The sequence below is a fragment of the Conger conger genome, chromosome 9 (genome assembly GCF_963514075.1).
Source record: "Conger conger chromosome 9, fConCon1.1, whole genome shotgun sequence".
In the NCBI taxonomy this organism is placed as follows: domain Eukaryota; kingdom Metazoa; phylum Chordata; class Actinopteri; order Anguilliformes; family Congridae; genus Conger; species Conger conger.
Genome location: NC_083768.1, coordinates 19,089,050 through 19,106,206, shown reverse-complemented (window position 1 = coordinate 19,106,206; position 17,157 = coordinate 19,089,050). Strand labels below are relative to the sequence as shown.

At 39.7% G+C, this 17,157-nt stretch overlaps 1 protein-coding gene across 1 annotated transcript; it reads right to left on the bottom strand.

Annotated features, from left to right (window-relative positions):
• Nucleotides 1–1,726: 1,726 nt before the first annotated feature.
• On the bottom strand, nucleotides 1,727–8,205 carry LOC133137534 (CKLF-like MARVEL transmembrane domain-containing protein 7). Its single transcript, XM_061255861.1, has 5 exons — nucleotides 7,790–8,205; nucleotides 4,778–4,954; nucleotides 4,353–4,451; nucleotides 3,722–3,803; nucleotides 1,727–2,993 (listed from the first exon to the last, which is right to left on the bottom strand). Exons 1-5 carry the CDS (start codon nucleotides 7,892–7,894, stop codon nucleotides 2,980–2,982), a joined length of 477 nt encoding a protein of 158 aa, XP_061111845.1. The 5' UTR covers nucleotides 7,895–8,205; the 3' UTR covers nucleotides 1,727–2,979.
• Nucleotides 8,206–17,157: the final 8,952 nt, after the last annotated feature.

Below are 17,157 nucleotides of genomic sequence, written 5' to 3'. Positions count from 1 at the left end.
AACAGAGTTTAGGGAGAGCCCTTATATGGGAATTAAGTCCAACCGAGTGTGACTCGTCAACTAGTGAGACTCAACGGACACAAACGGTCCCTAATTCGTATATATATGAATAAAAAATACCAGTTGCGATAATTAAACTGACGTCGTATTTTTACTGTATCGTTACCATTGACTGGCATTGACTGAAACACCTATGCTGGAGCCTGTCTTACTGGCGCTAGAGCAAAGTCAAGAATGCTTGATTTAGTGTGAACGTAGCATACAAAATGTTGATTATTTCAGTTAGATTAAAACACACGAACTGTGAGCTTATTACCACAGTTATGTCCAGAGATATATTTGTACAATATGTAAATGGTATTTTCTCACGGCAAACTATTTTCCAGAGGCAAGTGCCAAACAGTGCCCTCTTGTGGTTTGCTTTTTGTAGGTCGGATTTCCTGTACCATTGTTTGCGGTGACTCAGACATTTGATCTCAAGTTCTATAGAGAAAAGAAAAACAGGTCTACACCACCAGGATAAGTGTACTTCTTATTCCTGATCACAGCTGCACTGTATCTATATTACAGATTTAGGCCTGGGAAGGTTTCTAGAGGATGTGGTGTATTTTCTCAAGGTCAGTGGTGATTTTGTAGTGTGACACAGTCATCCTGCATGCCGCATGTGTTGTTTATGAAATTCATTTGGCATATTTTTCTCCCTCTTATGGTAAAGCTGTTCCTTGGAATAGTATTGATTTTGAATGCAATTTTTTGTTGGTTAATTGTTGTTTCTTCCTGACGTAGCTTTGAAAACTTATTTTGCACTACAATGACCACTCTGCAATGGTGTTAACACTTTAAGGCCTGCTAAAGTGAATTAATCAATAAATTGCAAGACCTCAAATTCAGCCCTCCAGTGTCCCTCCCAGCCTCCCCCCTCACATAAAAGTCAAACGTCGCGTAAGAGTCACAGTTCACACCCACTACCTACTCAGGAATGTACACAAACATAAATGGTAAATGGTTGGCATTTATATAGCACCTTTATCCAAAGCATTGTACAATTGATGCTTCTCATTCACCCATTCATACACACACTCACACACCAACGGCGATTGGCACCAACCAGCTCGTCAGAAGCATTTTAGGTGTCTTGCTCAAGGACACTTCGACACACCCAGGGCGGGATAGAACTGGCAACCCGCCAACTGGCAGGTGACTGCTCCTGAGCTAATGTTGCCCCAGGTTCCGGTTCTGAGTAAACAATCCTTTAGTGACTTACAGCAGGAATTACAGTGAACAGGAAGTACCACTTAGTACAGCGTAGATTCCATCACTGGAAATATCTCGTATTTTTCAGCAGCCTCTATCTTCCAAATCAACCCAAGAGCTATAATTCCACAGATATAACTATCTGGCTGGGACTAGACTTACCTAACATGTCTCTTCACATCAGATAATCACTAGTAACCATTGGTAACCTTTTTTCTTGAAAACCCAAGTACAGTGGAGCCAGCCCGTCCAAGGTCAGTCCACTGACCACCGTTCTCACAAGTTGCACACTGGAATTCTAATCTTTCGGCCAATAATGACTTTAATTCCTGATTTCTGAAAAATAAACCGCTGTGGAAATATGAATGACAGCACACTGCAGTTTACAAATTTAGTGAAATTATTTAAGTGGGTATTGTTTCTGAGGCTGTACCAGTTCAAAAAACCAGTTCAAGAAAATAGTCTCACAATGTTTTAAGAGTGAACTCCGTTTACTTCAGACAGCAAAGGCACACTACTGGATAAAAAATAAATTCACTTTAGATAATGAGATGATAGCAATCCAAGCTAATATAAATGCATTTTAAAACAAGGTGAAAGGCACCGATATTTTTAAGCGATGTGCTATTGTCTCGTGCAGCAAATATATCTTGTACCATTGCTTGTCTGAAAAACCATAGGCTTTGAATTCACTTTATAGGACAAAGAGCACCGCAATAATACATTCCTAATTGTAAGTGAATATTTCTTTTGAATAACTTGTGTAAACAATGTGTCACACTGATAGATACATCTAATATTGTGATAGTTCTGCTTTTATTTATATTATTTGTTTTTTTTTTTATACTTCTTAATATAACAGTGCAACCAAATCAAACTTTAACCCACCAAAGAATCAGGAATAATATTCCAAACCAAGCAACAGTATGGCTTCAAAACCAGCCAGAAGTATTCATATTGGTGAATAATCCTCCATACACTTATAAAAATGTTTTACATCCTTAAAAATATATACATTTGCAAGCTTCAATACAGTATAACTATAAATCTTGAACATTTGTAAAATATACTGCTTAAATGTATGAAAGCTGTGACTGTAATGTACACTGTACATTTTCAATGCCATTGTGCATAGCTATTTTCTGCTTCACTGTTGGTGGATAGCTATGAGGATTGGATCTGATGAAATACGAACCCTCGCCAAATCTTTGCTTTGTGATTGGTTAGTTAAATCCTTTACTGGGCTGGCAATCAACGTGATGGTTCAAAAAAAGTGCTGTAAGTTTCGTAAAAGAGATTTAGTTGAAATCTGTCCCCATGTTTGGAATGTTGCAAATTTCAATCTGTAGTTGCTACAAGTACAAACTGAAGTTCATAGAGACAAGAAGGTGTTTCATGAGTGTGGACTGGCACAAACACAGCCTCACAAGTATAAACAATTTTGTAACAAAACATTGTTACAAGCGTATGGACACGTATGGATTTATAAATCTGAATATTTTTGACATAGCTTTGAGGCCATATAACAGCTACTGATTTTGCCTGATGTTAGTACATTTACCCACAATAACCTGTGGGCTGTGATTGGTGGGCAGGTTTGGTATGGCATTGCTCCCGGTTAATGTGGATCGATGTGTTTGATGAGGCACTTGAAGTGAAGCAGTTCAGTCTGAAATTTGAAGACAGAGTGATGATCTTTGGAGAAAATAAAATACTGCTTCACTTCTAAACCGGTGAACCTAAAAGAGAAAATTGTTCATTTTAAGTTTCACTCGTTCTTTCATTTACCAACAGACAGTTAATTCACAAATCGATGTAGAAAGCTGGCCAAGAACATTTTAACAGATATCATACGTACAATAAATTCAAGGATAAAATCATGTGCTATATTATGTGCAATTGCTATTTTATTTCATGTTATTGTAATTGTTACTGTATTTTGTCAGTTCAGTTTTAACATGATTATTATATTGTGTTAGCCTGTCTGAAGTTTTTTGGCATTTTCTGGCAATTTTTGTCTGTCAAAATCTGCACTGTGCTGCCACAATCCATTGCTAAACTAAACTTTTGTAATTACAAAAACTGTTACTATTTGCAAATAGATATTGGCACATTGCAAATTAACATGTCATTTCTTAATTTGTTAAACAATTAAACATGAAATTATGTATGTTGATCTTTGGTATCATGTGGTAAAAAACATACCAATATATTTAGCAATGCCTCAATTCACTCAAATTAAATACAGAGATAATACAGGTTACTGTGTATTATCCTGCGCATTAAACAAATTCTCGTCTGGCTCTCATGAAAAACTGATTAATGTCTGTCCCCATTAATGTCTGTCCCCATTGCTTTACTCAAATGATAACTGGTCATTTATCTCACAGGAACAAAAAGTTGCTTGACAACATGTGTTGATGAACAAGTGTTGATGAGCAGACGAACACCTCATGAAATAACTCACTTGCTTGCTGGGTACCAGAAATGACCTTGTGTAACTTCCGTAAGCTGATGCCCATCAGAATTGTGCCTATAAACCCAAAGATCTGTAAAATAAAAGAAGCATTATTCAATGTTCACAGAATACAATTACCATGGTCCAACACTCAAAAAATGACAGCACCTTCATCAAACTGGGAAACAAAATGACAACTTGTATTACCAACATAATCACTGTAAATACCTAGCATTTGAGGAATGTCAAGCCTTTTGAATATTATATTACAGTACAACATAAAACATAAAAAAACTGTATGAGCTATGTTTACACTGAAGTTGAATGACTATTTAGAGGCTGTAAGCTGTGAGTAATGCCAAAGCCTTGTAACAGTTTCACAAATATGTTTCAAGACATGGAGTATTATGGAGACAGCCATAATCTGAACATATAACGATCAAAATACATTTGTTGAAAATTGGAATTTAATTTAACCAAACTCTAACCAAAGTGAACTTTTACTTTTGGTTTCACTTAACTACTGAATTTATTCAATATGAAAGATTAACAGAGATATGGTATGTTTTATTAAGTTGAAAATGTACATTTTATATCCCTGTTGAGAGTAGGGCAACAAAAAAGAAAACAGACTACTCACAGATCCAATAACAAGTGATGCGAGCCCCCAACTCCATACGGCTGCCACTACGGAACCAACGAAGATGAGGAGTACGCCCACAGCATAGTGCAGGAACTCCTGATACAGTGCACAGGAAGTCACAACCTCACAGTCTCACTTACTACTTTTCTATATGCTTACATGTGATGCTGACATACATTCTCAATGAAGAAGAAAGATATGTAGGTCTTCACATTTATTCATTGAGTTATAGCCAAAATATTATTTCCTAAAGCAGTGTGAGATGTCGAGGTCAAAGGCGTGGACTATGGGTTGACATTCTGAGGAAGACAGAATATGTTTCAGAATATACAATACAGCTGTGTAAACAAACTGATGAAAGAGTTTGCAATTCACAAATAACAACGAATCATTTCAGTCTAACGGGATACAGAGCCACCTACCGTTAACACCCAGTTAATGTAGGGCATTTTGCCATGAAGTCTGAAGATGTGCATGATGAGGAAGATGAGCAACACAAAGAAGAACCATAGGGTGACCACCTCGAAGTAGCGGTAGGCATAGTGCTCGGGCCAGTCCGGGGCACAGCGCACGAATAAGAAGGCAATCAGAAGCACCATCTGCAGAGGAGAATTCACAGGCAGTGTAGTGCAAGCAGGCTGACCTACAGTGCATCCATAATATCTGGGACAATATTGCATATTTTCTCTTGATTTAGCACTGTATTCCACAATTCATTCATTGTTAAAGTACAGATTATTAAATTACAGCACATTTTATACACACTTGGCGAACAAGAGGCTTCTTGTCCCCTCCCAACATTTGATGTCTCCTAGTTATTAGAGTAGCAGCAGACTCTGGCCGCACACAAGTGCATCCTGACCCACTCACCATGGCTGGCCACCCTGGAATGTACAACGTTTAATTCATTCATATTAATTCCAGTATGGCTCAAATGTAACTCTGCCAGAGTTGGTTTAATACTAAGCGTACAGTATTTACAGCATGCTGAGGCTGAGCCAGGGCTTGGAGAGTTGTTGGAGAGAGAAGAAGATACAGAGCAACAAGACTCACACAAAGTACAGTAAGCAGCAAGGAAACAAGTGTTGACAGTGTAGTCTGTAGCACAGAAGTGAGAAAGGGGCTATGCAAAACAGACTGAAAGAGGATAAAAGCTAGGAGACAAGACTGAATATGCAGCTTCAGGGAATGAGGCCAAACCACACAGACACCATTAAGAAACGGCATTTTGGAATAAGGTCAACCCGTACGATCGCAATGCTGTAGAGTTCATTCAGAAGATGAAACGGCTAAAATGAAATTAACATGTACTGTCCAAAATAAGTTTTATTTTGAAATCATTGTGCGGTAAATGTGTGCGTCGCTTGAAGTAAAAAAGTTCTAAATATCTAAAAGGCAGGGAGTACTTAACTGGCGGTAGCCATTTTTGGGGAACCAATTTTTAGAAGACAAACTGCAGTCCCCTATCTGAGTAGTAACAGTTTGCTTCAATTAGACCAAGATTTTTACTTGCTCTTACTCTTACTTTGAAATGAAGATGGGACCAGTTTTGCAGACACAGGTTAAGCCTAGTCCTAGACAGACCTAGACTAAATTCTATTTTGAATGGAGATTCTCCATACAAAACTCAAGTTAGTCTAGAACTAAGCTTAATCTGTGTCTGTGAAACCGGCCCTTAGAGAAACATTCTTATCTGAAGATTAATTTATTTGGCAAGTGGCATGCATGTATAACCCGTATAAAATGTGAATGCGTGAATATTGTACTCAGATACCTGTATAATGTGCTCATATTTCTAATCGACTTGTGACGAGGGGTCTGTTTACTTTAAACTTCAAACATTTATAGATTAAAAATATCTCATAAAAAGCATTTGAGATCAAGCCATGCAGCAAAACTTTATGTAAAGCTAATCTCCTAATCTCCAAACCTGTGACTAGGCAGTCTGCAGCCTAGTGGCCAAAGTACATGACTGGGACCTGGAAGGATGGCAGTTGTAGCCAAGTTGTAACCTGGTGTAGCCAACATGAGATTCACACAGCTTTTGGGCACTTGAGCAACTTTGTATTGCTCCAGGAGGGATTGTCCCCTGCTTAGTCTAATCAAGTGCAAGACACTTTGGATATCAAGCTATTATGAGTATTATTATCTCTATATGCTATGACAGTGGACCCACACCAACAACATACTACTCCCCTACATACTGTATAGATCAGGTCATAATTGTTAAATTGCATTTAACATAATTAATTGTTAGGAGTGGTTTATGTAGCATGATTTAGGAGGAGGATTATTTCTTCAGCATAAAGCACTATTTGGAGAAAATTGAGTGACTGAAGCCCACATTGAGCCTTGGAGTTTATGGTTTATTCGTTCTTTGAAAAAGCAGCACCACAACATGCATGCAGCCACCTGATTGTACCATCCATTCTCTATCCACAGTTTTTCAGGGGGTATTTTTAGTGGGTGCACACAGATACCTCATACACACAGCACAGTCTTATCACTTCAATCTCTGGTTGTCCTTGAACCTTCATAATCTCCAAGACCCCCGAGAACCATGATCTTGCAAACACAGCTGGGCATTACTTAGACGTCCAAATCCTATTATATTTAAATTGTGGATGAATGTCTACAAATGGAAAACAGGTTCTACATGGCAAGAAAGAAAGTAATGGGCAAGAAATCCCCCCAAATAAGCTGGAGAACACGAATGTACTTAGAGGTGCATAGAAGAGCACATGAAATGCATAAATTAGTTGCTCAGTGTGTATAAGAAAATGTCATCCAGCCACGGACAACTGTACCTACACACTTCAAAATGAACTGAAAAGCACAGGGTGTAATTTAGTATAGGCCTATTGTTTGGTTTTGCCATCCAGCTTACATCTATTATCGTAGTCTACATTTATTAAGAAATTAGTTGTCATTGACGTGTAAGTATTTTAAGGAGGTGCACATATTTATTTCGGTAACAGATGAGAACACCTCTGCTACACAAGCTATTAAAACAGCATGGCTGCGCGATGATACTAGCATGTCACATTGCGGGATAAGCCATATCGGGTACAACATGATAGGTTCATTATTTCGTGAAAAACAATTCGGCTATTTGTAATATTATCTTGAATAAATCCAGAAGTAGCAAATATACCAGTAGCATCCCGTAGTGCCGATATTATAGGCTAGCCTAAACTATGCCAGTGTTTTAAACAGTTTTAATATGAAAGGCAGTTTTCATTTAAGAAATGTCGCAAACAAGGATGGTACAGTAACCAAAAACACAAACATCAGCGGGAGCATGCAGGATAGCCCACACTATGCGCAAAGACTGCCGAAGAATGCGGAAAAGGTATTATCGCTGCGAATACCGATGCCCGTTGCATGTCCTTAGTGAGCAAGGTACCAATGCCCGACGAAAAAGGCACACTCACCACTTGAGCAATCCTCAGCATCCCTTGTAGAGATTGAGTAAATGCGAGATTCATAATGCTCCCGTCAGCCGACGTAGGAGTTGTAATTTCCTCGATCTGAGACATCGTTTCTCTTTTTAAAAAATAAAATAAACCCCTTTGAAATAATAACCGGGATAGTTATTTTGTCTCCCAAAACGCACACGGCAACAGCGAGACAGAAAGGGCGTGGGACCGGCTGGGGGAAGGGCTAGCGGCAGGAAACGCTGTCAGTTGTTCCTGGTGCATGTTTGGTCACACAATTTTGTCAACTAAATGAGAATAAGAGCAGATCTACCGGACCCAATTAGGCCTACTGGATTGCTGTAGTTAATCGCTTGTAGAAATTGCGTATTTTTCTTTCCGTCTTACACTCAGAAATTTTTACTGTCAGCAAAGCTGCACCTGCACCAACATACACCCATTCAAGCATGCGCTCATACGCGCACTGCATTGCCCGCATGATGTGCATTAGCTACTGGGCTACAGGCTGCGCAGTCTTTGCGCATAGTGCAGGTTACACTACATGCTCTCACTGATGTTTGCGTTTTTGGTTACTGTACCTCTCTTGTTTGCGAAATTAGCTCAATTGAATTTAGCATTTACAATTACAATTATTCAGCATATACCAGGTTTACTGCTTGATTTAAGAACATAAAGTGGAATTCCACCATAAAATAATGTTCTCCTGAAAAGAGCTCTCCGCCACTTCACTACCTGTAGCGAGTGCAATTATATATGCCCAAACTAGAGTTCTGCAAGCACAATGAGACCAGACAGGGTCAGAGAACATGAACAAATTTGGATTGGGCTCGGGCCCATTTTTTATGTATAGATGGGCTTTGGGTAGGGCTCAGGCTCCTTTTATTGGTCTTGCTTCTTCTTACACACATGCACGCCACTATGGAAACAGAATCGTTAATGTCCACACCTCCTACACACACTTACATGCACACACACATACACATATGCCAAGAATGACCAACCAGCATCAAAGCAACAAGTTTGTGTTGTGTTGACTGTGTATAATTAGCCATGGAGAAGTTAAAGAATAAAAGGCAGAGCTTTTGAAAGTTCCCAGTGTGTCTGGGAAGTCTACATTGCGGAAGCATTTTTATTTCATAACAAATGAGGTGCAAGAATTGCAGTCGTATCCTAGCCTATAATAGCAAGAACAACGGTTCATCCCATCTGCATGTGGACTGTGGGTGCATTGTAACTGCCCCTGCCAGCGCAAGCCAAAAACATCTTTCAATGTCCAACATTTTCTCCAAGCCAGTGCTAACTAGCATTAGATTGCAAGTGACTGGAAAGTGTGTGGATTTCTGCAGCTAGGACATCAGACTGTTTCAAACAGATAAAGCTTTTTATTTTATATTCCATACCTGTTCTTCGGTGGTAATTTTGTATTGGATGTATTAGAGCAATATCCACAATATGCACCCGTGAAATTGCCCTTAGGTCCACCTGGGAGCTAAGTATTGACTGTATTAGCAGGTGGTATACTATGCATTCAATTCAATTCAATTCCATTTTATATAGGATTTCATGTTATATTACTGTTAAGGTTTATTGAACAGTGGTAAAAAATAAAAATAAACTCCCCAATGGGAAGAAATCTCAGATGGAACATGGCTATAGTGGGATGCCCATCCTCCGCTGGCTATTAGGTTGAGTTGGGAACAGTTCAGGTATTAAACTAGCATGTAAAGTGTCATGCTAGTTTAATAGAGCCCCCTATATTACATTACAGGAGTTAGAAGGTGATCGGTATCCAACCTTGAATCTAGTGTCGGATGTTCAGCACTGTTGAGAAATGACCTCCAACACAGAACATGATATTTTTATGTAGAGAAATTATATCAAGGATTGTTAGAATATGCCTTTTATTGTCTGTGGCGAGGTGAGGGTTGTGAACCTGGAGAGAGGAAAGCTGGAGTTTTATCGCTCTGCTTTGCAAATAAGAGGCTGATACACATCTAAACTGCTGTTATTGCTAGCGGACCGTCTTTTTAACAATCAAGCATCACCGTTTTGCAGTTTTATTTTGTCACAGTTTTTGGTATTCTATAAATATGAACGCAACCACAAGGGGGCAAAGTGGAGAGGGTTAAAAACATGATCACAAACATAAAGAAATAATAGTAATGGAATATACACTCACCGAGCTCTTTATTAGGAACATTTTTACTTTATTACACCTACTTAATCATGCGATTATCTAATCAGGCTACAGCAGTAGAAGTGCTAATAAAGTGCTCACTGAATGTAGAGGAGTCTTCTTGAAGCAGGTTGTGGTATTGTGGGCTTGATTAATGCAGATGTCTCCTGTGGTTGTTGAGCAGGTGCCTGCCATAGTGCAGTGAATAGCATTGGTGCCTTACAGGCAGAAGGCCCCTGAGTTCAAATCCAAGCTGTGACATTTCTGTGTGAAGTTTGCATGTCGCATTATAATGGATGGGCTTTATAGAGAGGGCAATACTACAACTGCTATTTTTTGGAAATGTGGGGGTGCAGCCGTCCGTAAAACAGCGCAAAGTCCAACAACACTTAACAGAGGGCCCCCTACTGGTTATAATGCAAGTTTCAGGATTCAAAATGTGACCTGTTTTATTTCACTCCATTTTTATTCTGAAAAAAAAACTCAACCATAAATATGACAGCACTAAAACCAACAATACCTACTGGCCAAGTTTTAAAATAAATTTTTTTGGGAAAAATATCCAATAGCTTCTCAGTCATAAGTAGGACAATACTAAAACCAACTGCTCTGACTACAGTATTTGTAATAGAGGGCCCCCTACTGGCCATACTACAAATTTCAAACTCCAAAATTTGGCCTAGGTTTAATTTTTGTTAAGCTTTTTTTATATTTCTTTTTATATTTAAGTTTTTTCCAGATTTTTTTTTCACCAAAATGAATCTAAATTGAAATTTCTCAATTGAAAAGCTGTAGTATGGCCAGTTGGAGAGCTTCTAATATGTGTTCTTAGTTTTAGTGCTCTCCTACTGAGCTACTTAATCTGTTTTCTAATAATACCAAAATTTCCCTATCTATGAGTTGAATTAGATTCAGAAGGGGACCCTCTAATCTTTAGTGCTGATATTAATGATAATCTATTGAATTCTTAACTGAAAAAAAGAAAAAAGAAAAATTCAAGAGTATAAATTTCCAAATCTAAAAACTCTGCCCTTCTCATTTTAATTAAGCTATTGGGTCTTTTTGCCTAATAAAAATGAACCAACATGTAACCGATTATTTATAAGTTTCTTTTTTTATTTGTCAGGGACCATGCACACCACTGTTGCACTGGATTTACATCCTCAGTCCCTGGGCAGGAAACACAAAGTTAATAGGCAATGAAAGTGCCATGTGCATATGGTGCCAAATGATTAATTATTATGTAAATTAAGCAAGCATCTGCATAAGATAAGAAACTGTTAAATTAGAAATATATTGTAGTTCCTTATTACATTACAAGGGTGATGGATCGTTGTCTCTTGCCCAGTATTTTTAATGCTTGTTTGTATAATGCAAGTAGTTGCATTTTCACATATAAAAGCTATGGTAGGAACTGCTGATAGACCATTGTCTTGACGAGACTCGTGTTTGTAATGGTATAGATTTGTAAAATAAATATGTAGACGGTCTCTTACGTGTCCGGAGGAAGAGAAGTCGAACATTCACTTCGTTCGTTGAAACATATGCGACCTGACGTGCGTTCACGACAGAAAATGTTCAGGTCGAACTATGTTTGCAGCAAACAGTTAATTTTAGCACTGTGTTCATGCCTTACTTGTATAGTTACTTACAGTGTGTAGGTAGTTTTGAGGGTCAGTAGGAGGCGCTCGATGCTCGTATATGCCTTAGTTCTATGTAGAAAATGGGAGGGCGAGGAAGAAGAATCAGTCAAGCGGCCGCAGTTAGCAGAAGTAGAAGCAACGCAGCGAGCTCTGGGTTGTAAACTATTTATTTCATGTTAGGTGAGCTGACCATACCAAACGAATATAATAATGTAATTAAAGCGTCCACTCGTAAATAAGGTGGATAGCTTCGGGTAACAAGTGGTTTCCTTTGGAACAATAATCGAGTTTGTATTGAGAGTTCGTTGGAAATAAGGAAAGTATGGAAATCCAGTGTGTGGCCTATGTCATGCTGGCGCTGTCACAGCAATTGTTTTTCACTTTGTCAAACAAAATGAAGCACGCAGTTGTGACAGTGTATTAGCTAGGTTCGAGAACATTCTGGAAGGTTGAAACACTGTGTAAAACTTGATAAAGACGCAAATGTATAAAGGTATGTTTCGGCATGGGTTCGGATAATGTCAATTGGGAGTAATAGTTGGCCGAAATACGCTGTTTGAGAAAAGCGCTGTGAATGTGTACGTATAATGGGAATGAATGGTCGAGCGACATAGTGAGTGTTGGGTCAGCAAGCGTTCACGTGAGTGCATGTACTACTTAAAGTAGCCGCTGTGTTGGTCAAAATGGGTCAGGACAGGGAGCGGGTGGTGACCCGCCCCAAGCTGCTGGCTGCTGTGGAAACCCTGCGCCACTTCAGGCCCTACCTGTACAGAAAACGTTTCCTGTTGTGAACCGACCATGCCTCCCTCACCTGGCTCCTCAACTTCAAAGAGCTTGTTCAGGTGGGCCGGTGGATTGATGCACTACAGGGCTACAACAGGGCCACTTCTACTAGGTGGGGTGCAAACTAGACATGGAACTGTTCGTAGAATGATTCAACTGTAGCCTTGACACCCAACTGGCTATCCTAACCAGCCGTCACCAACAGGACTGGGACCGCAATCTTCCCCTGGTGCTGCAGGCTTACCGGATTATAATTATATGCATTATAAGACAAATGGAGGTCAAGGAGCTGGAAGACCAAGAAAGATTTCAGATAGAATGGCCCAAGACCTGGTGAGAAATGCTCAGAAGAACCCACACATCACTGCAAAAGAGCTTAAAAAAAGAGTAGCAAACACAGGTTTAGCTGTTCACGGGACAACAATACAACGTACTTTAAACAACAAAGACCTACATGGCAGTTTTGCGACCTCAATACAAAATTAAGTGTCTGAAGTATGCAAAAGAAAACATTGAGAAGCCTGAAACCATTTGGAACAATGTGCTTTCGACCGACGAAACCAAAATGGAACTTTCTGGCCACCACCAAAGAAGGTATGTTTGGAGGAAAATGGGTGAAACCTTTGTAGAGAAGTACACCTTGCCAACTGTTAAGCATGGAGATGGATCCATTATGCTTTAGGGTTGTGTGGCAGCTGGGGGCACAGGAAATATTATGCAAAGAATGGATTCCTCCAAATATCAAGAAATTCTAGAGGCTAAGGTTTGAAGGTCAGTCCAGACATTGGAGTTGAAGAGAGGTTGGGTATTCCAGCAAGAAAAAAGCATCCAAAAGCATACCTCAAAATCAACCATGAAGTACCTCCAGGAAAGATGGATGAAGGTTTTGGAATGACCACTACAGCCAGACTTGAATATTATTGAAAATCTGTTGAGTGATCTCAAACATGCAGTGCATGCAAGGAGGCCAAAGACAATTTCTGAGCTAGAGGTGTTCTGCCAAGAATAAGTTTTTTCAATAAATCCAGAATTCAAAGACTCTTAGCTGGCTGCAGGAATTGTTTACAAGCTTTTATTGTTGAGTTACCCCAACTTTTAGCACACCACTGTAACATGTTATTTCAGTTATAGTCGCAGTGCAATATTTGGTTCTATATCATATGTAAAAAATAAAAAAACAGTGCTTGAGAGAATTAGGCTCTTGTGTTAAATTTGTCTTTAACACCTAAGCCACAAAAACAAATTTCTAATCCATTGTAAGAAATCTAGCCTTTGGGTATGATGCAATATGCGACAATAATGACACGCATATGGCTGCATAATTGGGGGGATTCTCTGTCATCTCCGCTTTCTGAATATTCCAGATTTTGTGGAGTGTGCTTTCATGGTATGTGAGCTTGAGCACAATGAAGTCACGCAGAAACGTTGGCTGCAGGCTTCCGCTGTAGCCGGCGTCGTTGTGCACTTTGCTGGTGAAGCAGAGGCGGGCCGAGTTGAAGCCGCTTTGCTCGTGTATTCAAACCAGTTACCAGACTCCGGTATTAGCCGGGAAACTCAAAAGATATGCAAGTAACAGCTGTCTGGGGAGGCTTTCTTTTCATTCTTTCTTTCACTCATCTCAGAACTTGCCAGCCTGGAGATCAATGATATCACGTTGGTTGCCCAGTCGGGTGCTTCAAAGAGCACTAATCAGGGCGTGGCAGGCACAGCTGGTGTGTCTTAAAAGGTATCCTTGTCTTATGACCAGGGGAGACATTCCCTGTACATATGGGTATGTAACAGAGTGGAGAGATAGTCTTGATACAAAAGAGAATTACTGTGCAGTGGATAGTGGTACAATTTCTGCTCTTTTGGCGCTGTATTCCAGCACATTGAGTTTGAAATGAAACAATGATGACGTGTCATGGGTAGGAACTACATCCCTTTTTATACATAGACCTCCATTTTAGGGGTCCAAAAGCTCTTTCGCAGGCATATTCATTCATATCCCCTGTATAATTCAGAATTAATTCTGCTGCTGCTATCAGGAGTTACATTATAAATGAAGGCAAGGGAACTTCAACCTGTGGCAACCATATATGCCCAAACTATAATACCCCCACCACCATGTTTCATAGATGATGGCCTGCTTTGGTTTTTCCGCAATTACTTTTGGCCTCCACACTTTGCTCTTGCCATCATGCTGATACAAGTCAATGTTGGTGTCATCTCTCCACAAGACCTTTTTCCAGAACTCTGCAGGCTCTTCTAGGTACTACTTGGCAAACTCTTAACCTGGCCATCCTGTTTTTGCAGCTAACTAGTGGTTTGCATCATGCAATGTAGCATAACTCTGATCCTCATGTTGCCAAATGCAAATTCAAGACTGGACACTGAAAGGTTTCTTATACCTGCGCTAAGGAACTGTTGAAATAGCTGAGAAGCCAACTGTTTTTTGTAAATAGCTGCAAAGCCAACTGTACTTTTGGTCCTTTTCCTACAAAGATCACGCAATATAGATGTAAATACCCTGAAATTAAAGGTGATAGTTTGCCCTCATACTCATGAGGGCAAACTATCACCCTCATGAGTAGGAGGGCAATCACAGAATGTGCTGGATCACAGAGCCAAAAGTGATCTTTGCATCATGCCTAATGATGCCCTTTAGCCATGACTATATTGACAATATGCCATGGCTTCTCATGCCTGCTTAATTGCAATAAAAAATCTTTGTACATGGCACATCGATGTAGTTGTAATGTGACTTTCAATGTTGCAGTATGCCCCAACTCTATAGCTGGCAACCTTCTACTTTCTGTCTTGATTCCCCACAAATGAGAATCGGCTGACCTTCCTGGCTAAATAATGGTAAATTATAGAAATAAAGAAACCATTCGGCTACGTGACATTTTCATTATTTTATTGCTGCAGATTGAATAATGTGTATGTGTGTTTGAGTCTGTGTGTGTGTGTGTGTCACTCAACTAACATACTTGGACTTCAAAGTAAAACAGATATAAAAATGTTGTTCGATCTCTATGTAACATTGATATACTGTATTATCCTGCAGCCAATATGTTATATCTGCCAGCAGATGCCAGCAGAGACACATGGAATAGAATGAACCCTGAATAAAAACAGTTTTCTTTAGTTTACGGGCTACGTATTTGTGTGGAACAGTAGTTACAGAACCATTTCCAATAGGACACCTTTTTGTCTTGAATACATAGGGATGGCTCATGTTGAAATACATCAAGGCACTGTGGGCTGAGGGCATCTACATTATTGACCCACCACTGATTGCACCAAAAAAAAGGTTATTATTTTAAATGCCACTAGGGGGCAGCAAAGGTACATATGGGCAAGATACCTGTAATTAAAAGGCTGGAGCACGTACTATGTATACTAATTGTTACTTTTCCCCTTTTACAACCAAGATGCAACACCACTCAAAGCTAGCAATGTTTTTCCAAAACTGATATCCAAGAAACATTATTCATTTTATGTCGTGGTTATGTAAAGGGTCTGGTGAGAGTCCAACTAGCAATTAAAAAGAAAAACAAACAAACAAGTGAGCCGCATTTAAAGAGTTGATTTGCCCAGCGGGCATGGCTGCAGCAGGCTGGGACACATGACTTTGGTATTGACGGGGAGGACGGGAGACAGGGCTGACAGATTGAGCTGGCTTCTCTGGGCTCACAGAAGGTCAGACCACCTGCCGTCCAACCCGACGGTCACACAGTCACGCCTGTCAGTCCTCCCAAACAGGCTCCATGGTGAATGGGGGTCGGAGTCCCACCTTCCCCCGTGACTGATCTCTTGACTGTCTGGTACAGAAACGAGGATGAGGCTGAGACAACGAGACAGAAGGGAGGGATCTCAGGTCTCAGATCACAGGGGAGGAGATGCTTTGTAAATAGACTGTGGAATGAGGTGAGGGTTAGTAAAAGAAGAGAGATGAGGAAGTTATTTAAATTAAATGGAGGTGGCAAATTGTTAGCACAGCACAGGAGAGGAATATCTTCACAGAGCTGAGGAGATATTTTGTTCATGAGTGGTGAGTTGCAACTGGAAAACAAGATAAATGTTTCACAATGTGCAGTCTTATCAAAATTGAGCTACAGTTCTGAGGTACCAGAGAGATACTGTATGAAACGGGAAAGTGCCCTTCAATAGCCTCAATGTGTCTAATTGAAGATACTAGTGACCCATCTCCAAGGTTTTAGGATCCAATGACATAACTAGTCCTGGGCCAGGCATGCTACATGCTATATTTATTGGGCTATATTTGACTTTGTTTCCATAAGTTATTCATGAGTATGCGGTTAAAGTCAAAGGTTGAAGTTTACGCTCATTTAGCTGTGTGGTGGCCATTTTTGTGCTATTGGTATCATTCATTTCCAAGGAGAGGGGAGACCAGTATTATTCATCCATTACATTTGATTGACATTGCAAGATGAAGATGAGACTTTATGTACTGGATTCACTAGGAAAATAAACATGTATTTCATTTGTGAGTGGTGATATGGGTGTCTAAGCAACTGTCAGCTACCCATGTGCAGCACCGCAATTAAAAAAAAATGAAAAACATATTTTAAAAAAATTCTGTATTGACACCAAAAACTGCATTCTCAACTCCATGTGTCTCAAATATCAATCAAGACTCTTGTTTTCCCAGGCATTTAAATGACCTGTGCTGATCGTTATAGATTTGTCCTGGTTTTACCCATGAGATGAATGATGATTCATTAAATGGGGCTCAATGCACCAATACATTCAACTTT